This window comes from Drosophila sulfurigaster, chromosome 2L (assembly GCF_023558435.1).
Source record: "Drosophila sulfurigaster albostrigata strain 15112-1811.04 chromosome 2L, ASM2355843v2, whole genome shotgun sequence".
Classification (NCBI taxonomy): Eukaryota; Metazoa; Arthropoda; class Insecta; order Diptera; family Drosophilidae; genus Drosophila; species Drosophila sulfurigaster.
In genome coordinates, this window is record NC_084881.1 from 30,515,693 (window position 1) to 30,538,288 (window position 22,596).

The 22,596-nt window shown below is 43.6% G+C and overlaps 6 protein-coding genes across 11 annotated transcripts; 4 read left to right on the forward strand and 2 right to left on the reverse strand.

The window, feature by feature from the left end:
* Positions 1 to 7: 7 nt before the first annotated feature.
* LOC133850853 (probable serine hydrolase) lies at positions 8 to 1,813 on the forward strand. Of its 2 annotated transcripts, none has more exons than XM_062287095.1 (3): positions 8 to 28; positions 536 to 613; positions 812 to 1,813. In XM_062287095.1, exons 2-3 carry the CDS (start codon positions 553 to 555, stop codon positions 1,642 to 1,644), a joined length of 894 nt encoding a protein of 297 aa, XP_062143079.1. In that variant the 5' UTR covers positions 8 to 28; positions 536 to 552; the 3' UTR covers positions 1,645 to 1,813. The 2 variants fall into 2 exon arrangements, with proteins under 2 accessions (XP_062143079.1, XP_062143077.1); XM_062287093.1 differs by lacking the exon at positions 8 to 28 and adding an exon at positions 84 to 291.
* A 68-nt stretch (positions 1,814 to 1,881) lies between these two features.
* On the forward strand, positions 1,882 to 3,049 carry LOC133850861 (uncharacterized). The gene is made up of 3 exons (XM_062287103.1): positions 1,882 to 2,023; positions 2,243 to 2,366; positions 2,428 to 3,049. The coding sequence occupies exons 1-3, from the start codon at positions 1,950 to 1,952 to the stop codon at positions 2,668 to 2,670; spliced, it is 441 nt and encodes a 146-aa protein (XP_062143087.1). The 5' UTR covers positions 1,882 to 1,949; the 3' UTR covers positions 2,671 to 3,049.
* Positions 3,050 to 4,596: 1,547 nt separating this feature from the next.
* On the forward strand, positions 4,597 to 8,250 carry LOC133850854 (uncharacterized). 2 transcript variants are annotated; one of them, XM_062287097.1, is made up of 3 exons: positions 4,597 to 7,148; positions 7,210 to 7,803; positions 7,857 to 8,249. In XM_062287097.1, the coding sequence occupies exons 1-3, from the start codon at positions 7,060 to 7,062 to the stop codon at positions 8,122 to 8,124; spliced, it is 951 nt and encodes a 316-aa protein (XP_062143081.1). In that variant the 5' UTR covers positions 4,597 to 7,059; the 3' UTR covers positions 8,125 to 8,249. The 2 variants fall into 2 exon arrangements, with proteins under 2 accessions (XP_062143081.1, XP_062143080.1); XM_062287096.1 differs by having other exon boundaries at positions 7,050 to 7,803; positions 7,857 to 8,250.
* A 12-nt stretch (positions 8,251 to 8,262) lies between these two features.
* On the reverse strand, positions 8,263 to 13,973 carry LOC133850843 (epidermal growth factor receptor kinase substrate 8-like protein 1). 2 transcript variants are annotated; one of them, XM_062287079.1, is made up of 6 exons: positions 13,840 to 13,973; positions 10,863 to 11,242; positions 10,654 to 10,797; positions 8,953 to 10,590; positions 8,709 to 8,891; positions 8,263 to 8,594 (listed from the first exon to the last, which is right to left on the reverse strand). In XM_062287079.1, the coding sequence occupies exons 2-6, from the start codon at positions 11,190 to 11,192 to the stop codon at positions 8,502 to 8,504; spliced, it is 2,388 nt and encodes a 795-aa protein (XP_062143063.1). In that variant the 5' UTR covers positions 11,193 to 11,242; positions 13,840 to 13,973; the 3' UTR covers positions 8,263 to 8,501. The 2 variants fall into 2 exon arrangements, with proteins under 2 accessions (XP_062143063.1, XP_062143062.1); XM_062287078.1 differs by having other exon boundaries at positions 13,640 to 13,971.
* Positions 13,974 to 14,179: 206 nt separating this feature from the next.
* Positions 14,180 to 15,421, reverse strand: LOC133850849 (KRR1 small subunit processome component homolog). Its single transcript, XM_062287090.1, has one exon. It carries the CDS (start codon positions 15,322 to 15,324, stop codon positions 14,287 to 14,289), a length of 1,038 nt encoding a protein of 345 aa, XP_062143074.1. The 5' UTR covers positions 15,325 to 15,421; the 3' UTR covers positions 14,180 to 14,286.
* Positions 15,422 to 16,094: 673 nt separating this feature from the next.
* Positions 16,095 to 21,883, forward strand: LOC133850840 (serine/threonine-protein phosphatase 1 regulatory subunit 10). Of its 3 annotated transcripts, XM_062287073.1 has the most exons (8): positions 16,095 to 16,198; positions 16,263 to 16,461; positions 16,601 to 16,787; positions 16,842 to 16,939; positions 17,009 to 17,283; positions 17,399 to 18,724; positions 19,934 to 21,526; positions 21,629 to 21,883. In XM_062287073.1, exons 3-8 carry the CDS (start codon positions 16,785 to 16,787, stop codon positions 21,706 to 21,708), a joined length of 3,375 nt encoding a protein of 1,124 aa, XP_062143057.1. In that variant the 5' UTR covers positions 16,095 to 16,198; positions 16,263 to 16,461; positions 16,601 to 16,784; the 3' UTR covers positions 21,709 to 21,883. The 3 variants fall into 3 exon arrangements, with proteins under 3 accessions (XP_062143057.1, XP_062143059.1, XP_062143058.1); XM_062287075.1 differs by having other exon boundaries at positions 16,196 to 16,461; positions 16,601 to 16,791; XM_062287074.1 differs by lacking the exon at positions 16,095 to 16,198 and having other exon boundaries at positions 16,200 to 16,461; positions 19,934 to 21,883.
* Positions 21,884 to 22,596: the final 713 nt, after the last annotated feature.

Below are 22,596 nucleotides of genomic sequence, written 5' to 3' on the forward strand. Positions count from 1 at the left end.
TTATAACTTTATCGTGGACATTAATTTGGTAAGTACTACAGTTTTAAATGTTTTTATTTATTTTTGCGAGAGTTGGCATTGCAACTCTGCTTATTAACAGTGTCGCAAATATTGTTGACTGTTCGAACAGCTGTTAGTACTGCCCACTTCGACGAGTGGGCAATAAGCAGTTCTCTGGAATTTCTTGAAAGAGGAACGCGCGCTGTTTGCTCAGAAACGACAAAGCCATGGCACAGGCCCGAGTAGCAACGGCAGTATCTTTGGAAGACCTAATGACGGCCAAGACAACAAGTGAGTGTGAAGAGAGAATTGTTAATTGGCGACCTGTGGTCCAAAGTATATACGATGGCCAGACGATTTCACCAGTATGCAGCAAGATAACAGCTGTTTATTAGCAAAGTCTGAAACCTGTTTACACCATGTTGTTGTTGTTATTTATGTTGTTTGCTTTGGCTATTGTTAAAATGGTTATTGTCGTAGCTGAGACGCGTCGTTAACTCATCCCATACATACTTTCTTCTTTTTGCCATTTCAGATTGTGAACCTGCCCCTATGTTGGGAGAAAACAATTGGGATGAATTTTCCATAGAAGTTCCCTGGGGAACCGTGCAAGGTGAGGGTCGACTAATAATTGTTATTGCCGATGGTGTTGTGGCGGCTATGCTGAGTCATCCCGAGTCAGCTTATCTGCAGTTACGCTTGAATCACAGACGCACGTTTTCAATGGATGTGATTAGAATGGCATGCCGCCAACAATCGATCGGACAATCAAACAATATAGTATCATAATAATAGCTCATACGATTTGCAGGCAAATGGTGGGGCTGTCGCAACAAACAGCCGATACTGGCGCTACATGGCTGGCAGGATAACTGCGGCACCTTCGACAGGTTGTGTCCGCTGCTGCCCGCAGAGTACTCGGTGCTGGCTATCGATCTGCCGGGCCATGGCAATTCGTCTCACTATCCGCAGGGCATGCAGTACTTCATTTTCTGGGATGGCATTTGCCTCATTCGTCGCATTGTGCGCAAGTACAACTGGAAGAACGTCATTCTGCTGGGACATTCCCTGGGCGGCGCACTTACCTTTATGTACGCAGCCAGCTTCCCTAATGAGGTGTCTAAGCTGATCAACATTGACATTGCGGGACCAACAGTCCGAGGTGTACAACGTATGGCTGAAGGCACCGGCAAGGCGTTGGACAAGTTCTTGGACTATGAGACACTACCGGTAAGCAAACAGCCTTGCTATTCCTACGATGAGATGGTCAAGCTGGTGCTGGACGCCTATGACGGCTCGGTGGATGAGCAGTCAGTGAAGATTCTAATGAAGCGCGGCATGAAGCCCAACCACGAGGGATATTTGTTTGCTCGCGATCTGCGGCTAAAGGTGAGCCTCCTGGGACTCTTCACGTCTGAACAAACGCTCGCCTACGCGCGGCAGATACGCTGCAAGGTGCTCAATATCCGAGGAGTTCCGGGCATGAAGTTCGAGCAAGCTGACTTCTACGCTGAGGTCATCGATACACTCAAACAACATGCCCAATCTGTGGTATACGTGGAGGTGCCTGGAACACATCATCTTCATCTCGTCACCCCAGATCGAGTTGCTCCCCATATAAGTCAGTTTCTGTTGAATAAGTAAATAATTTCCATCGCAGTTAGCTAATTTAAATTTTTCAGATAATTATGACTTGTTGGCCGCAATTAAGTAGGAGGCTTATATATCATTATACTGTACATACGTATATATATGTATACATATTTAAATTAAATATTTAATATATTTTCGTGAATTTACAAGTATTACAAAACCCCACCGTTGCTTGGAATAATATTATTCAAAATATTTAGGGTAACACTGCCAACGCTACCGTTGCTTAGCAACATTTTGTTTTGGCGTCACTTGTAGTATTAATTTACTTTACTTGTGAGTGACGCACGTAAACAATGGATTTAATTAAGGAAATAAATGAAAAATACCAGGCACTAGAGGCGGAAATCGATAAGAAATTGGAAAAAGTGTAAGTGCAATGGTATTTCTGTTACTTGCATCTATGCAATTTGCAATTCGCTATTGCAGCGTGCAGTGTCTATAAAAATTCTGCATGTGTTCAATATAAAAAGTGTAACATACTTTGCGGCTGCTCTTAATATTATATGAACGACAATAGCAAGTCAACAGATGGCGACTGATTTGCTTTGTAACGGTAGAATTAAATTCAAAACTTATCTGCTTGCAGACATGCTGAAGAAGCAAAATTAGAACGTCAAAATGAGAGATTGGCAGAGAAATCGGCAATTGTACATTCGCCAAAGATTCTGTCATATGAGGAAGCACTTCAAAGAAATGCAAACACTTTAAAGGTAAGTGAAAAGTATCTTATCTTCTTTCTATATTAAGGAAATATTGTGTTCTCTTTGACAGTCTTTGGAAATAGCCAAAGCTCGTCTACGCTCACGTTCCACGTACTCGCCAGTAGAAAAACTGCTGGAGTGTGCCTTGGAGAACTACAAAAAGGAACTGGCTACTCTGATGGGGAAAAGCTCGCAGGCCAACTTGGATCAAGAGCAGCAGGACCATGAGGAGAACATTTACGAACTAGTCATACAAAATGTAATGGAGGCCAGCAGTGCACGCAAACACGGCGGGGAAAGTCAGCACAATTGACGGGGATCTATTTCGAGATCTATATCGTTTTTTTGTGTATGGAATTCTCCAGTATGTACTTTTGCTAGATACTCGTACCACATCAAGACGTGTCTCAGAGCCAAAGAAAAAAGTTCAATTTGCAAGCTGAATAAATAACAAGCGAATGTACACGACCAAACGAGAGTTGTATGCTTTTTCATTGTGTAAACAACAACCCAAAACGAATAAACACGAGCTCAGCTCAGCACCCAGCAACCTACTGGTTGATGGCTCCAATAACATTCATTCCACTTTTAAATTCATCTCTGCCAAAAAAAAATAAAATAAAAAATAAAAAAAATGTATTAATAAAACTACAATCGAATTGTACTCGACGATGAGATACCTGATACCTTTTATAGAAAATATAAAGATATGAAATACGGACAGTAGCAATTATAGTAATATAAAACTATTGGTTACTTGCTGATTTCTTTTTAATTTGAAGAGATCACTTTTAAACAAAAAAAAACATATAGTTTTTAATTATTCAAATAAAATGAATTTAAATATTTTCTGTTGGGTTTTACCCTATCAAATTATGTTGAGAAAAACTGCCAAGTTTTCTAGTTGAACTTAATTAATTTTTGAACAGACTTTATATGCATAGGATCGAAAATTGTCACTAAATTTGATACCCCAGAGTCTGGGGCCCAGACTACTCATTTTAAATATTAACTTCCTTTTTGATTTGCAAAAAAGTACAATAGTGGGTATACAAATGAAAAGGGTTGTCGATTCCTGTCTTTTGTCTCACCCACTATACAGTATGTATCCCAATCTTGCTAAGTGCTGACAACCGTGACCATGTTCGTCGGTATCTCAAAGCAAGGAGTCGGGCCACAGTAACAAGGGCAACCACTTGACAGAACGCAAACACATTTACCAAATTGTGCGCTTAATTAGTTGGCAATTAGTTGGAATCTTCAGCAAGCCAAGGCACCGCTCCCGATCTCTCGAGGATATCAAGATTGTTGGCCACTGACAGATAAATAGACAGACTGACGGACAGCTAAAGCAGTAGACAGACAACGTATGGCAATCGACTTTAGTAATAAATCAATTAATGACACCTCGGCTCATGCAAACATCAAAGAAAATTATGAGTTTTTCTCGACACACAATGGCAAGCAAGACATGACATGTTCGTTCCCGTTGATAAAGCGAAAGAACGTTGCAGGGTACAAGAAGACAAGGGAGGAGGGACGATGCCTTGCCGAGGGAGACCCGACTGTGGCAAAAGTAAACGCAAACGTGTCGCGAAGAGCATTTGTATACCTGTGTGTGAGTAAGTGTGTCGAGTAAATAGCAAACAACATTTCACTTGTAGTTGTTGTCATTTGTCTTATGGAGCACACACACACACACACTCACACAGACAGCGACTACCTGCTGATGTTGTTGCTGCTGCTGATAAGAAGAACGAACTCTGAATGCAACCGAAGCTCGAAATCTATTGAGATAAATTGTAACACACACTTGTCGTTTAACGACGTTTTCATTTCGTTTGCTTTGGAGTTTCAGTCGTCAATTGAATAACTTTTACAAAGGCACACACACACGCGCATGCACATACAGAGTGCCCGCACATGTGTGTGCGTGTGTTGTTATCTACAGTAATATTACCCACTTTTTCCCCACATTTCAAGCATTCAATATTTCATATTTATTTGTTTTCTGTTTTGGCCTCACGCACACTGATAGGTCTGCGTCCACCTGTGTGTGCGTATGTGTGTGTGTGTGTGCCTGGCTCTTGCAATTCATATCAGCGGACGGACGGACATAGGGAAGGGGTGGCAGAGAATTGGCTCGGATCGTTCGGCTCTTGCGATCGGTTGACGTTCGACGCTCGTCACCCGTCGCGCAGCGTTGGCGTTTTAAATTTCATCGATGAATTTAACGTTTCAGTTACGTTCCGATACGCGACAAGTGCATAGTGTCCCGCTCCGAGGAGCAATCGATATCATAGAGGATCGATCTTAGTTACAAGTCGCTACATATCCGTCGCGGACTTTCCATTGTTGTCGTGGCAAGCGGCAAAAGACCTCGTTTTAGTGCGGCAGCGAATTACTTGGGCCAAGGGAATGCAAACTGTGATCCCATTGCAAAGAGTTTGTTCGTTTGGCTTAAGTTATTTTCATGTCTAGCATAACGCCACGTGGTAAAGTCCGACCCAGTTCCCCCTGTGTGCCGAATTGCAACTCTGTGGCGTAACTAATACAATTATTAGTAAAAAGGCGCCAGGTCATTACAAATTTGGTCGTTGCGCTTTTGTCGACGTCACCTGAAATTAAAATTGAACCGAGGATCGCATCGCATTGGATCGAATCGCGGGCTGGTTAACCAGCCCTCAGTTTAGATAAGATTCGCCGTAATCAATCACATAAATTGCACAAACTTTGGTTCTTTCATTCAGGTAGCGCGCAAAGAAAATCGGGGATTGATAATGACACTGATACGCGATATGCCATATACCACACATCACACATGAAATGCAGGCTGGCTTCCTAATCTTGAGCAGTTAACCTGATTGCGTTCCGTAACCGAAACCGAAACCGAGACTGCTACCGAATAAATAAATATAACCACGAGTCGGAGCTGTGATAGAATGGGAATGTCGGTGTGATCATAAAGGGGCGATCGGATTGGATTGAATAGATCGACTTTTGGTTGAGGGGCAAATACGTTTATAAGGGAGCTACCGACTATCAAGAATGGGGCCATAAAGCTATTATCATTATTGCTTTGTACGATTTCACTCCCCGCCCCCAAACACTGTTTGCGAGACTGTAAAATGTGATTTTTGTAGACGTGTCGTAGCTTTCTATAAACTTATTCGATACGCTCAACACCCAGACCGAGAGACTGGAGAGAGGTTTTCCCTTATGAGGGGTAACTGGCGATATGATTTCGCGATAAGACTCAAGTCGTCTGTCAAGAGTCCAGGTGGGGTCCATATATCGTTGTTTGACCCAAAGGCGACGTGGCTCATTTATTTCCCACCCCCAATTGCTATTCGGTGATAAAGATTCACACGAGTATCGCGACGCAAGAGCCGCGACTTCGAGCTGTAACTGATAAGTGTGCAACGTATACAAACTTTGCTCGAGTTATCAGTGAGAGTGACAACCGGAAATTAAAGTTGAAATCAACACGATTACTTCATTAGCTCTGTTTACTTACACTATACCCTTGCTAGGTTATGGTTAGAGCTATGTTAAAGGCGAAAGTTCGACAAGGTCACAAATGTGAGGGTACAATAAACGAAAGGATTCTCCCCTTGTCAGTCTGATTTATGTAGTTGATTTCCTTATTAATAGATAAACACGGTCGTAATTAATCAATTAACTTTTGGGATTATTAGTAACAGGCTCAATTCGTTACTCCGAGGTATGAGGACCAAGAAGTTCTAAAGAGTAGTTGAAGAGTGTAAACGGACGGAAATTGTTGAAACGCAATTACAAGCTTGAGTCAAAATTGATCAGGTGCAAGCGACAGTCGAGGACGAGGAAAATAAGAAACGAGAAATGGGCAATGGGTTTTACCCCAGACCCAAATCCAGAGGCAAAGTGGATGTCACTGTAGTAGTGGGTGCAGGCAACTTTAGCGAACGTGCCAAAGAAACGTCAAAAGAAATGAATTCCCTGTCCAAAAGCCTAAGAAGGCCTCAACGGTATGATGACGAATGATGAGTGGCCCCGAGAGAGCTTAGGTTTTCTCTAGGCGCGGGTGGGCAATGGGGCAAATGCAAAAACTTTAGACAGGGAATCAATTGTTGCCTTGTTTTATTTCGCTCCTTCGTCGAAGACACGCAACAACAATAGGCAATGGCAATAGCCTGGTAACTAGCTACAAATGAGCAAGGTAGGTGTGGAAAGGGAGCACGGGGTTAGGTTGGTGGGAGTGGCAGGCCAACAACCGTGAAAAGAACTTCAGGATGACAGTTATGGGTTACAAAGGCAAGGATTGAATCAAATAAATAAAAGCGCAAGGTTCCACAGCACACAGTGCAACTCACTCAATAAGGGATGGAGGGTACTTACCTGGGTGTTTTGGGGTTGCCCGGGGTCCTTCGAAGCCGATAACCTTACCAGTGTGTCCATGTCAAGTTTGCATGCGGCTGCAGGTAATTCTTCATTTCATGCCGCCGCTTTACATAATCATCATAAATGTAGAAAGCAATGAATGGCAAATCTATTAACATAACATCGCATAAAACAAAAATGTCTGCGCCGTCGTCATCGTCATCGGCTGCGGCAGAGACATAGACAGAGACCGAGGCAACAATAGCATTTGGGGCACTTGGCTTGGTGCTGTGCCTGGTAGTCCGATTGAAATCAGTTGCATTGGAGCAGTCGAACAGTCGCAATGAACATCTGGAAAGCAAAAGTGCTCACCGAAGTGCCTTTCGGGCATGTGCTTATTGTCAGCGGCAAAGTCAAACCTCATCCCAATAAGTAGGCAACGAATTATGACGACTCTTGTGCATCTTCCAGAAAATCCGTTTCTTTCTTCTAGAATATCACTCGACCTGACAGACAATGTCAATGCGGAAAATGAAAGCGAAACGGTCTTCCTAAAAATTGAGGCGAACTTTCGCGAAGGTCAGATCATACGCAGCATGTTCCAGCCGGGCGAGGGCTGGAAACAGGAGGAGATCTCGAAGAACTGGAAGTGTGATGGTCCGAAGAATCCTCTGGTGCCCGGCCAGTGCTTCACCTTTCGCGTTGCTGTCCTGCAGCGCTGCTTTGAAATCTACGTAAATGACCAGCTCTATGGGTCGTTTGAGTTTGTCAAGTTCCCCAAGCAAATCAATTTCGTGCGCGCCTATGGAGACTTTGAGAAGATCACGCAATTCCATCATCGTATGCTCTTTCCCTTAGTGTTTCCACGCAGCCTTATGTGCGTGGATCGTGTCGCCTTTCAAAGCGATGTGCCACGACGTTATGAAACTGGCACCGTAGTGGCTATGGAGTGCATTGCCAAGGGGCCACCGACTACAGAGTTTTCCATCTGTTTTCAGTGCAACGATACCGGACGAATGATCCTCAAGTTCCATGTTAATTTTGACAAGACGACTGTGTCGCGAAGTTACCAACGCGAAGACAACAGGTGAGTTCGAAGGTCTCTGATACTTTCTATGTCATTCACTCTGCTCTCTTCAGTTTTGCCAGTGACGATGAGGAAACCGAGGGAGAATTCCCCTTTGTTCGCGGCAAATTATTCAAGATAGCCTTTGGCATGGGAGATCGTTCGTTCCTGATTGCCGTCAATGGGCAATACTTCACCTACTACAATTTCCCGGTGCGTCCGTTCTCCATCTCTACGCTCAAGTGCTTTACTAACGATGTAGGCGACTTTGCCGTGCGCAGTCTGGAGTATCATTCAGATTCGCCTTTGTTGTCACGGGTTGAGAAGCTTTCCATCATATAGAGGACAGCTTTAGCAATGTTACCGAATGTAGAACGTTGATCGTGCTAGTTGCAATCGTTGGAATTTTCTTGTTCACCTCTAATCCTATTCGTTGCTCCAATAAACATATTTAAACTTACTTGAGACATCTGTTGGGAATTTGGGGTTCCTTTAGTTATTGCAAGGACAAGGCTTTATTCAAACAATTAATTGCAGTTTTGCCGGCCGGGTCCACTCAACGAAATATAACTTATACGTTAGTCTTACGGTTAGTTTTGAGTTTCATATACAAATAGAAACAGTGATACGATGAATAGAAACATTTCGTCGCTCTCCAATCCTATCTCATAGGCATATTTAGGTATGCTTTCTCTAAGTCGTTGTCTTCGTTTGTCTCTCTAAAAGTAACGAAACTCGCCTTTCTTGCCCAAGTGCTTGCTGCGCATCATATCCGTGGCATCCGGAGAGCGTTGATCCATATTTGCGTTATCCTAAAATGTTATATTTTTAAACATCGTTAGTCGTTACCTTATTTATGTAGTTAGAAACACCATTGCTGGCATCTCTAGCTAAGCTTATTGTTTAATGTAACATTTTCCACTCACCATATTGCCGCCTGCAAGATGACGGGACTTGCCAGCTGCTCCCATCTGCTGCTGGCCATAGAACTGAGAGGCGTTGCCCTCGCCGTCGCCATAATTGAAGGGTGTGACAATTGTGTGGGGCACATGAGCCACCTGACCTCGCATGTTACGCGCCTTCCACCACTTGCGTGTGTCATCGAGAATCTATAAGTGTTAAAAATTTGTAAAGAGCAATTCTAGATAACATTTAATATTCAATATATACCTCCAAGTATTCGCCACGCATAACGCTCAACTCCTTGTCGTTGTTGGCGGTGCGCGGGTAGGTGACCAGCACAACTTTGGCACCCGCTGACTGCAGATCCTCAAGCCACGCCTCCAACAGCTGATCCTCGCTAGCATTGGGACTGCCGACGCCACGCGCTGTTGCCACTGATATCTCTGAGGCGCCACCAGCCACTGCTCCATAGTTACCTCCGCCACCGCCTCCTCCGCTCGCATTGCGCGAGTCTCGCGTATGCAGGTTTTGCAGTCCCGCTGTTATTGCGCTAAGGGTGGGACCCGCTCCTGGTCCATGTCCATGTCCATGGGTAGCCGCGCTAGACGAATTCACTCCAGCTCCGCTACCGCGTTCAATCGAATCGAAAGAGAGCTCGCTGCGAGCGTTAAAGTCCGAGGCGCTGATGGCCCCAGTTCGATCTCGTTCCCGATCGTTGCCATGATGAATAGTGTACTTTTCGCTGAGGGAGATGCCGATGCCATTAGTGTCATAATCATCGTATGCACTCGCAGCAGCGCCTCGCCCATTGAGGCCCAATCCGGATGATCCTCCGTGGCCAGGACCAGCTTGCACTTCAAGGCGTCGCTTGCTCACTTGAGTTGGAGATGGGGTTTCCAGTTCATCGATGACTAAGTAATCGGGTGACCAACCATCAAGAAAAACTGGATGATATGAGCCGACATCCTCTTTCCACTGATCCCTTGGAATTACCCAGGCATCGCCCAGCGATCGCCACAGTTCCGTCTCCTTGCTAGTCACGCAGTTGATGAGCAAATTGATGGCCTCCCGTGTCAGCAGCGGATTGATTACACGCGAAGGCAACTGTGACTCATAGTAGGTATCACTGGACGCCTCCACGATCAGAGCCAATGGAGTAAACAGAAAGTGCACCAGCTCCGGCGCATTCGGATCGTGGATGTGTGCCTTCAACTTGGCCAGCAAATTGAAAGATAACTTAAATTTGGCAAAGATGTCCACGAACTCCTTTTCATGAGGCGGGCGTGTCCTCAACGTAAGCAGACCCTCGCCAGGATCACGTTTCTTCGACTTGCGATTGCGACGACGTCGCTCCAATTCCCGTGATGCAGCAGCCGCATGTTGCAGGCGTGCGATAAACTTTTCAATGTCGTCAAAGCAATGGTTGAGGACCGCCACGTCACGCTCGTACTTCTCACTGCTTGTGGAGCTCGTTTCGTCGCGATCATTGCCGCCGCCATGCTCCGAATCCGTTTCGCCATTGTGACCTAAGTCGACCTCAGTTACGCCTCCACCTCGGGCATCGCCAGCACCGGATCCAGCTCGCATGCCATACTGATCAACGCTGCTCCGTTGGTGCATGTGATGTTGTTGGTGTTGATGTTGAAGGTCTCTCTCGCGATCCCTCTCACGTTCTCTTTCTCTTTCACGATCCCTGCCACGCTCTCGATCTCGCTGCTCGCGATGATGAAGCTCAGCACGACTGTGGGATGATGATGACGAAGTCTTGCTCATCATCATGGCCATACTAGAGCTGGAGGCGCCAGCATGTTGCGTGGGCGTGGCACCGCGCTGCTGTGTGATCATCTTGCCGCTACGCAGCTGCTTTAGATCCTCCACAAGGTGAACGGCAGACACGCTTTGTGACTGTTAAAAAGACAACTGGTCAGAACTCTATATACGCTTTCGTTTCAAATGTTTCAAATTCACCTGGAATATGTGCATTTCCGATCGGGAGCCACCGCCGCCCGAGACTATGAAGACCAGTATGTTGTTGTAGAGCTCCATGGCGTCGTTGGAGGTGAAAGCCGTCGGTTCCTGGACAAGTGACGCCGGAAAGCGCTCAATGATATTCTGTAGATGAGTATTGCACTAAATGAATGAAGAGTTCACTTTGATTGCATTGTCTATCAACTTACCCCCGTCTCATAGTCCATGATGAGCACCCACTGATAGTCCAAGCACAACTGCATCTTTTGTGACCAAATGCCTGTTGTCTTCTCCAGCTGCAGCAGCCGCCGCATTCCATCAGCTGGATACACAATGCCCGATTCCTTGTTCACTGTGAAAGTAGCCAGATGCTCTAGCAGGTATGTCGGCTTGTCATGTAGATCCATGCCATCCAGGCGCTCCCGCTCCTCGCCCCCACTGCGATCGTCGCCGGAATAGTCGCCTCCTCCTCCTCCGCCGTGGGCACCTCCGCTGCTATTTCCGGCGCTGCCGCCACCATTGGAGTGATGATTGACCATGTTGGCTTACTAATTGTGACTACTTCCTGGTCCTAGTCGAGGTTCTGCACCTAAAAGTGAAAAAACCCGCATATATTAGAAATACGTCTCAAAGCCAGCGCTTTATTATTGCGCAGTCTTATTGTGGCTCTGACTTAAGTCAAAGCCAAAACCAAAACCACATTCCAAACCAGCAACAAGCGACCGACCACAAGCGCAATTATTCTCAAACTTTAGCATTTTGTTCGCTACTCTCGCAACATTGGAATTCAAAAATCGCGCGCCAGTCTCCGCCCCCCGCTTCGACACTCCGCAGTCCCGATCAATAATAGTGTAGAATCTACCTGATTGTCTATGTGGCCTGTGGAGCCGCACACCTGCGTTGCCTTCTCTCTCTCTCTCTCTCTATCACAATCCACGAAACAGTTTGCAAATGAGCAAAGATTGAGAGAGGCAGAGTGTAAACACTCTCCCAAAACACAGACACACACTTATGTATGAATGTATGCACGTGTAAGTGAGAGCCAGCCGCTCCCTCGACTTAAGTGACAGAAACTACTTAGGCGTGTGCCAACGGCAACAGCGACTGCGCCATGCGACTATCGCGACTACACACACATATTTATATAAATGCTTTATGTGTGTATTCATATGTGAGATGCTAGTGCAAACTTCGCTGCCTGTTTGGCATGTTTAGTTTTCGCATGTCGAATTGCATCATCAGCGAAATATTTCAAAGATTTACAGCAGACAAAAACTTACAGCAACCGCAGGCAAAGATGATGACGAATCCAAGGCGATAAAAGTTATCACACGCAGCTGGCGAACAAAAGAAGCATGCAGAGCACGAACTGCCTTACCAAAACTATATTTAACTAGTTTGAGGTAGCAAGCGTCAGAGGCATAAAACTAAGGAAACAGTTACGGTCGACCGGCCGGCCGGTCAGCCTACTATTTATTTTAGTGAAGATAATTAATTAAGCCACGATAAGCAATACTTTGATAGTAAGCAACAGTCATTCGTCTTGGGAATTAAAATTTCAAAATGTTTATGTCCATATATACACACTTTCCTATCAGTGTACATTCCACTCATGCAAACACATGTATGTACATATCTTAAGCTGCACCCACAACACAAAAACAGTACAGCAAGTGAGCATGCGTACAAAAATTTAGATAAACACTTAGCTGCCTTTGCGACGTAGCTTTTCATTTAACTTTATTTGTTTATCTACATACATTCCTCAGCAGAGGCAAATGGCAAAACAACAAACGTTTCTATTATTTCTGTAGTTGTTGTTATTGCCCCTGTGAAAAACCAGCTTGCGAACAACACAAGTGAGACTTGCGGCTCAGTTACAAATGGGGAGACATCGACACCGACACCCCAAGCCATACACTACAGCCATCTCGTTCACACACATGCGCATGCGTAGCTCTGGCGAGCTGCCAGCAGGTAGACCCAGAGAGTTAGTCTCTCTTACCTACAGAGTTTGAATCTCTGTGTGTGTGCAAGTGTGCGCTTTTAAAAGGTAACTCGGATTTGTCCCCGCTGCGTCTACTGCAACTTTACGTTTTTGACGACCGCATTTTTTTGAAGCTTTCTTTTCCACCTGTTTTTCTCTTGCTCTGTTAATATTTTTATGATTTTTTCACAAACACTCGCACAGGCGGCTGCTCATTGCTAGGTACTCTGATGTACATACATATGAACATACATATATATGTACATATACGTCTACACATATTTATTTATATGCATGTGTGTACTAGTTTGCTTGTATTGTACATGACATAGACAATAATACCAAAGGTATGCAAGCATACACACACACATCGCACATACACAAACTGGGAGCGGCGTCAGGTTTCTCGTATTGATTTTCAATGCTTTTGTTCAATTCATTCACTAATTCATCGAGACCTGCGCTATCTGTTATTGTCTGTGTGTTGTACATACTATGCATATGTATGCATGAGCATGTGTGTGTATGTATTCTGATTGACCGCATTTTATTTTAAGAGACAGCAATCTACAGATATAATGTTTTCATTTATTTATTACGCAAATTCCATTGTTAATCACTCTTCTCTCTGTGCGTGTGTGTCTGTTTGTGTACATGAAGGTACAGGTATTTTATATATGTATGCATATGTATGTGACTCGTTAACAGATATCAGCACCACATCTTGCCGATCTCCTCACTCTCACGTTGCGCATTGTATTCTAATTAGCACAAATTCGAAATTTTGTTGTCACGTTCACTCGCTATTTATTCAACTATTTAACTGTTTTTCTCTGGCTTAATGCAACTTCTGCTGATATACTATATAAACAAAACACTTTGCAGACATTTACACCGCTATCGCAGCATTAAAATTAACCGTAATTTCTTTCTTTCACACTTGACATCTGTCTCCATCTCCCAGCTTCTTCTTTTCTTTTCTTTTGGTCTTTTTTTTACCTGTCGTTTGCTTGTTATGCTTTCGAATTCTTCTCGTTCACCTTCCTTCTTTTTAGGCTTCTACTTTTGTTCGGGCTTCTCAATTTTACAACAATTTTATTAATCAAAGTCCAACTGTCTAGAATGTAAGCACATATATGTACATACATACATACAATGTATGCATGTAATTTTTGGTTCCTTTAATTATATGTATGCACCTTTTGTTCTTGTTGCAAACAATATAAGAAAAATAAATAAATAAAAAACCGAAACGTAACGCCGTAATTGTTTTAAAGCAAACGCGAGCGAATGTTGTCCGCTGTGGCAACGTTTAATACGCCAGGCCAGACCAAAACCAAGATACTAACTTGGCTAACTCAACTCAACTTGACGCAGTTAGCCGCCAGAGCTAAGCCTCAAAGCGGCAGCCACAGTGTGAGAGCGAGTTGTGTCGTTACTGCGAGAGCGGGAGAGCTACCGCCAGCGTTGCCACTTACTTGAATGCTAGCGAGCTACTTATACCGAACAAGTGTTATACACGCATTCGTTGTATGAATGTAATATGTAGAAGTGTATACCATGTGAATTTGATTGAATATGCGTTTATAAGTTTTATTATTAGCAAAATTTTGACTTAAAAACTAACTTAATGCTACGTTTTCTGCTCAGCTTCGATTCTTCTTGTTAGCCTTTAGAAGTTTTGCCTTCAACGCATTCACATCTACTTTGTTGTCGTTGCTTTGACGTTTGCGATCCGCAGCAGTACTTGAACCATCTTCCTTGGGCGGCACAAAGTCCTTGTTGCGACGCTCATCCTGCTTTTTGGCGGCCTCGGCCTGCTTAGTACTACGCTCCTGCTGCTTCTTGGCCTGCTTCTGCTCCTGGTTGAGGAAGTATTCACCCGACGCGAGTTGCTTGTCAATTTTACTCTCAGGCTGCGCAGGAGGGAATGGCGTGTATTCCTTCTTAGTTTTCTTGACCTTTGGCTGCTTGCGTTTGCTGATGTTTTTGTTCTTGAATTTCGGCAAGAAACGCGACCAATCCTCGTTGGCTAGCTGGGGATCCTTCATCAGTTCGCGTTTAATCATCAGCGCCTTGATGTTGTAGATGGGATGTACATTGTTCATCGTTTCCAACACAATGTCGCGCACCTGTTGCAGACCTTTGTAGGGGCCCAGGGCTGCAACAGTGTTGCCCTGGACGAGAACGTAACAATCTGTCAGCAACTCGATAGACTTCAGAGTAGCACCATTGGGACCAATGAGACGCTGTCGCCGCTTGACAAACTTCTCCTTCTTGTGCACAAGGTTGCCAATTTTGATTATATCACATCCTACGTCATCTTGCAGCACTCGCTTCGCCTGCTCAAAGGGTACACTTCGAGCCATAAGTTTGATCATGTCACGTGACTTAAGGATGATGTATGGATCCCACGTTTTTCGGGTTGTCTTCACCACCATGCTGCCCTCAATCAAATCCAGCTCAGCCTTCAAATGGTGCTCAGCTACACATTGCTGAACCAAGGGCCACACTTCTCGCAGATATTTTTCACGATATTTTGGAAAAAGTGTGGCAAAGGAGCTCTCCTCGATGAGGCCGTGTGGATTGTCCTCTTCCTTAAATGCTGGAATTTTCAGAGACCAGGCATTGTCCACCGGCTCTGTGCTCAGTTTAGTTGGACCGTCTTCTTCATTGTCGCTCATATTTACATAAATTCTTTAATTCCTCGTTTCAAATAAACCAACTTAAATATCAGCGTGCACGTTTGTTTTGAACAGCTGCTAGTCAATGTGACCACATTTGAAAACCTCAAATTTATTTTCTGGTATATTACAAGTTTGACTAAATACAAATAATATTCTGAATTTGTCTATTTAAATATAATTAAAAAATGCAGAACAATTATACATTGTACTTACAGAATTTTAAACTCATTTAATTTATAAGAATATGGTAAGAGAACTAGAATAATCTGCAAAATGAAATACTAAAATTTTCAAGTTTGACCTGCGGTCACGCTAAATCGCGTGAAATTTCTCCACTCGTTTTTCATTCTATTGTTGTCGTTGGGTGAGTTTGGTTGATATTATTGTTGTTGAGGCTCGGACTTTCACTTTCGAAAATAAATTGAGACGCAATTAATTCTATAAATATATAAGCATCAAAAATAAATAAGTTAAACTAAAAAAAATTGATCAAAATGAATTTTAATGGTAGGCTTTATAAATATAACAAAAAAAAATTGCTGAAATATGTGTGTACGGACAAACACACACAAAGGCTGAAGTGAGAAAAAAAGCCAAGTCACTTTGGGGCGTGGGCGTGTCGGGCAGAACTAAATATATGGTAAAAAGGTGATTTATTTTGGTAGTTGTCATGTGGAAAATATTGGTATTGTATTTAAAAACTAAAATCCAACATTGTGAAATGAGTGAAAAACAATATGGCGTCGCCAGGGTGTCTACGTGGCATAGGTGGCCTTGCCAACTTTTTCTTAATTTAAAACAGTCGGAATTGTTTTTTTTAGTGTCGCTTTCAGTATAGGCGGAATAGTTCTAACGTGCGTCTCATAAAAACGTAAAAATAAATCAATATCGCTTAAAATAATTTTTGTAGTTTACAATATAGTTTTTTCTTGCAGGGGTGCATATTTACAATTATCGATTTCGATAAATCGAATAATCGCACTACAACATAGTTTGCCACTGTACGCGAAACACGTTTTTGATTTTGCAATTTTCTTCCTGAGAAATTTGTTTTAATAGAATTTAACCAAAAGCAGTCGGTATATTTGTTGGTGGACGTTTTGGAAAATGTTTTGACATTGCGGAAATAAGGATGTAAGACTATTTTGCAAATTTTTGTTAGGTTAACGAACTTTTTCGTATTGATTGCGTTGATAGCCATAAAACATAAATAGTTGAAGTTGGTTAGTACTTTGTGTATAATTACCAAGTGGTTTTCTTATAACGATTTTAGATTTTGAATTTATCAATTACAAATCGGATGGCCTAAATTGGTGTATTACGTAATCTTCGTGGTGTCTGTATTTTATTAAGTACTTTTGGACCCCTATACACAAGCGCCTACGTTAAAGCGAGACGGCAGTATTGCATTTACAATTGAACGGCGTTGCCGTACACTTTCAATAAACAAACAAACAATGGTGAGTTTGGTACTTTTGTGTTTTGTTATTTATTTATTTTATTTTATTTTGCAGCCACGTATAGTGCCATTACAGTTGTTAAGGTGCCTACGGGTGCTTTTAGATAATAATGGTGGAATACTTAGTACAGTGGAAGTGCGACGCATAGCGGGGTAAGTTGTAAACGTTGTGAATTTAAGAGCGCCACCTAGCGTTTAATTACGAATCATTTTTCATAATAGGCTGATGACTAAGTATTCAAAGAAGTTGGTTTCCAAATGCGTTTACGTTCAGATATTAAAATCTACTAAAACGGAACTGCTGGGCGACTTTATGTCCGTCGGAGGCTGGGGCTTAGTGTGTACCTGGCTTAGTGATGCCATTCGCACAATGAATTGGCCCCTTGTACAGGAGATTTTGGAACTTTTGCTTCTTTCTCCAGTTGATGTGAATAGGCTAAAAATTAACTCTGCTCCCATTCTGGTCAAAGGACTTTGTAAGGACGGTGGCAACGAAGGTAAGTTTGGTTCATAAGATTGTCATATAAATTCAATTGTTTATAATAATGGGATTGTTAACTAACTTGGTTTTTTCATATTTTGTTAACATTGTTGTTTTAATGCTCCTTTCAGGGGTACGAATTCTGGCAAAACGGCTGGTCGAACAATGGCTAAAGATCGTGACGGAGAATCCAAGTCTCCCTTCACCGAACATTTCGTCGGGGGGGTCTGCAGAGCCACCATCTGCTGGTGGTGCGCCAAGAGAACTTTCAGGACAGGGGACCATTGAGCCGGTATCGAATATGGAACACAGCTCGTCGGACAGCACGGACAGTGGCGGAGGAGGAGTTGTGACCCAAAACTACACAATTTCCTCGGCAGAGCGCAAACGCAATATAGTTATAACAATCAAATCAGTTGACAAATCGGCTTCTGTAGCAGCATCTGCAGCAGATAGTCTGTATAATCATGACGATAGTTCCTTACCACCATCTGAGTCTAGTGCTGAGACCAGAGGCGGTGTCGAGGATAATATCAGTATAGAGTGTTCTGAAAAATCCATTTTAGATGATAGTAGTACAACAATAACAGATTCAAAGTCTGGGGACGATGCTAACAAAAAACATAAAAGCACTCGTGACAAGAGTAAGCGATCTGATCGATCTGACAAGGATAGAAAATCATCCAGCAGTCACAGGTCGTCATCTAGCCATAAGTCTTCTTCGTCATCATCATCATCCTCGTCCAAGAGCTCGTCATCAAAGAGTTCATCATCGTCGTCGTCGCATCGTAGTTCGAGCGACAAGTATCGTGACAAAGACAAGGCACGTTCCTCAAGTTCCAGTTCAAGCAAAGATAAAGATCGAGGATCCTCATCCTCATCGACTAAGTACAAATCCTCCTCCTCAAAATCGTCGTCGTCATCCTCTTCGTCCACCCCTAGCTCGTCCAAAGATCGCAGTCGCGATAAGGACAAAGACAAGTCTTCGCCTTCGACTGGCCCCAAAAAAGAGAATGAAAAAGATAACAAGTTAATGCCCCCACCACCACCATCATCTTCAACTACATCAGCCCAATCTGAAAAGAAAAAAGAAGGCGAAGGCGAGGCGCAGAAGCCTAAATCAATACCCATACTATCTAGGAAGGCATCGATTTCAATCGAAATACGCCGTGACACTGAGAAGACAGCTACCGTTAAAACATATCAATCGAAGTTTCGCTCCCATGGTCTGACCGAAGAGGCGCCACCTCCGCCATCGCGAAAGGGCCTGAAGAAGCCTACAGCTTCAGCAGCAGCACCTCCAACAATTCCATCCGCTCCAACGCTAAAGCGCTCATCCCCGCCGCCTTCAAGAGGAGAGGGCAGTCCGGCCGAGAAAAAGGCGAAGATTGACATAAACAATGTGAGCGGTCATGTGGAGCGACCTGGAGCCGCCAAACTGATAGCACCCAAAAAGAGTAAGCAAACATTTTATGAACGTGTTACTAAAGGCTTTTCATATCTTTTCAGACGCGATGGGTTTAAGCTTTTGTCTGCAACATTTGGGAAAATTGTGTATTTTTTGAGCAAAACGATTTTAAAAATAATGTTCGATTGGGTGGGTGATTAATATTTAGCCTAATTAATTGATTTTGATTGATTCGTTGGTTGGGAATATTTCATTATGTGGCCGGGAAAAAGGGCCCTTTGTGTACATTCGTTTTCTAAGCGCCTATTAATGGTACTGAATTGAATGGTTTGGGTAATGGTCCATATAAGGATGATTTGTTAATAGTTAGAACTGTGATTTAGTTTTTTACGTTAATGCCAAGGAAGTGGAATGGATGGTATACGGCGCATCTTTAGTCCATTGAGCCAAGAATCAAGTGAACTGTTTTACGGCGCATGCGCTTCAGAGGAAAACGATGTCGATGACGAGTCTGTTTCGGTGTTAAGTATTCAATCTTAATCTCCATCTCAATATATAATGATTTTATTAGATTTTAAGGTATGTAGATTCAAGCTTACTAACAACTATCAAAACCTACATTTACTACACACAAATAAATACGACTTTCCTATAGAAAAATATAATTTTTTCTATTGAAATAAAAATATGCAATGAACGCAAAAAAGAAAAATGATCAACATCTTGTTGAGCTGGCGGTTCTTAAAGTTTGGTAGCATCATATGACACGGTTCAATCGCTAGCTTTGAACTGTATATATACATATTTTTTATTTGGCCAGATCACGCCCTAGTTAATGGGTGCTGCCAGTTGATAGTATATTATTACTGCAATGTGAGAAACGCTTATCAGTACATAATGCGTACCGTGCACGTTCGTGGAGCTACCAAGGTCTGAGAACAGAGGCCGCCTTTTAATTGAAGGCTATGTTAAGGCGCATGCCGTGTCCCACGATGATCACATAGGGTTATCGTAATCGGTTGAAGGAGTAGTGGGGTTACTCCTAAGTGAGTTGACGTTGGGTTTACGCATGTTGATTGCTTGAGGGGATTCCCGGGGATTCATTTTGTAGTTCAGTCGGCATTAGTTCGGTTTATTAATTTAAATATATACAGTTGTTACGACAAAAGCAAGAACCCATGGCGTAGTAAAAATGAGATTTGACAATTGTATTATACATTATTAATATTTACATTTTAAATAACTTATGTATTTACAGTACAAACTTTGGTAGAGACGAATCTGTTCTCTGATGCCCTGACGGCATCGATTGAACCCAAGAAAATGGTGAAGCGCAAGAAGCTCAACTCGGCAATGTCGCCAACTGAAAAAGATGCACCACTGGCACCTTTGAAGTTCTATCAGGACACTTTGGACGAATCGAAAGGCGAGGACAAGTCCGATGATAGCACAAAGGAGAACGATGAGAGTAGAGCGGGGTCTCCTGGTAAAGACACTGATGCCGATGATGATGACATTCCGCTGCGGAAGGTTAAAGAGGACATTGAGCAGAAGGTACAAAAGGAAAGGGCCCCCGGCGATGCCGCCGCTGATGAAGAGTCAAGTCATATGGATGACATTGACGACACACCTGAAGAGCCCAAAAAACCTGGACCTGGCTGTGGTCCTAACGGACCACCCGGCATACTAATGTTGCATCGACGCAAGGGACCCAAGAAGAAGCTCACATGGCAACCGGAGGAGAAGCTCACACAAGTGCGCTGCTTTGAGGTTGATCGTTCTGAGCGCGTAAACGTCACGAAACAGAGTTTCCTCGAAATGAAGAACATGGAACGCTACAGCGAACGCGATGCCTTGAACATTGCGCGAAGAGGCTTCGATGACATTATGGAGCCACAGATGGAATGGCGTCCCCTGATCGAGGTGGATAACGTGCCCGTTCATCCGAACGGCAATCTGTCTAAACAGCGCATCGTGCAAGCCGAGCGCGAGGCAACCACACTGCGTGCTCTGTATTTCTCGCCAGACATGATTCCAGACAGTGCTGCAGAGGCGGAGCTGGAGCCGCATTTCTCGCACGACATTCCCATCATACCAATTGATGATCTGACCGGCAACCCAGATGCCGTCAACGACTACAGCACTTCAGCCTGGCCAGAGCCGAAGGGTTATGGCGCAGCCCCTAACGTTGAAATGGGATTCAATGACAGCATGAACAACATGATGCCTGGACTAAATCCCAACCTGATGCCGGGTAATCCCTTCCAGCCTTTTGGCAACAACTTTATGCCCAACACTGGCAACATGCCGCCGAATCCCAATCAACAGATGCCTATGAATATGCAGCAACAGGGACCACCGCCCATCTGGCAGAACCAAATGACAGGAAGCCCCATGATGAACAATATGAATGGACCTGTCGGTGGAGGAGGACCAGGAATGGATATGAACATGCCACCCAATTTTATGGGCAATCAATTCGGCAGTCCTGTTGGACCATTTGGAGCGCCTCCGCAAGGATTTAATAACATGAATTTCCCACCCATGATGATGAATGGACCCGGTCCAGGTCATGGACCTGGCCCAATGTCCGGGCCCATGATGAACGGCCCAATGCCCAACGGCATGGGTGGTCCTGGTCCTATGCAGAACGGGGGCGGTCCGCGCAACAATAATCGCAAGGCCGGTAGTGGCGGCAACTGGCGTAGCGGTGGCAACAACTTCCAAGACAACTCCGGAGGCAATTGGCGTTCAGCGGGCTCTGGCTCCAATCGCGGCGGGGGTGTAGGTGGTGGCAACACTGGCATTTGCAAACAGTTCATGCGCGGCCACTGTCACATGGGCAAGGCCTGTAAGTACGTACATCCGCAGAAAAAGCGAATGTAGGACTCACCAGAATCTTCCCCGGAAGATTCGAATGGTTAGATCTGATCTCATAGCCTATATCACCCAGCCCCAGCGCAGCCCCGTCGCTCGTACGCGGTATGTACACAAATATTCAAATCTCTGCGATATAGAATGTGCCCCTATTAAGAGGGAGGACATATGCCAGTTGCCTCAGCCAATGCAGACTGCAGCCTGGATGCCACCCGGCGTCTTAGTTTAATTGTATGTATAAGTCTCCTTACATATATATGTAGTTATATATATAAATATTAATTTTTTTACGTCACGTGATGAATAATATAACGTATTATTTTGTTTTTAATTTTGCTAGAGATTTGATTTTGAAAAAGCAATTCAAATTACCCGCTTTGTACACATGTTTTGCAAATATACCACACGAAGTGTAACCTGTTGGCATCTTTCAGAGTTCTAATGTTTGGTATATTTTATCGTTAAATATGTTGGAAAATTGGTTTTTGGTCACACTCTACATGTGCGCATAGTTCAAATAATTAGGTGTGTGGAGTTTTTGTTTAGTTTATTCTTTTGGCATCTGCTTGTAGAAAATCAATCACAGGATCATAACCATCGTATCGCATATGCTGCTGCTACAAACAGACAGTAAATCAATTGATGAAGCTTACATTATCTATAACACCCACTTGCTTACTTAACGGTGTTAAATTGTTTTGATTATTGAATTTATTTATTTTATCATGGTAAAACGAACAGCAGTCAGTTTTTTTTGTGCCGTCCGCAATACTCTTGGAACAGCGGAAGATCGATTCGTTTAGTAGCAAAACACCAGGCGAACATAATCCTCAGAAAGCGCTGTTCTTAACTGCGCGTCATATTAAAATATCCACATTATGACATACACACACGTGTGTATGCATTCAAGATAAGAGGGAGAGCACAATGCATATATTTGCGAGTGTGAATGCAATGGGCTCACTGGCTGGCACAGTTATGATCCAAAACCATAATAAGCACATGTGTACATGTGTGTATACTCATAATTAAGTGTATGGTGTA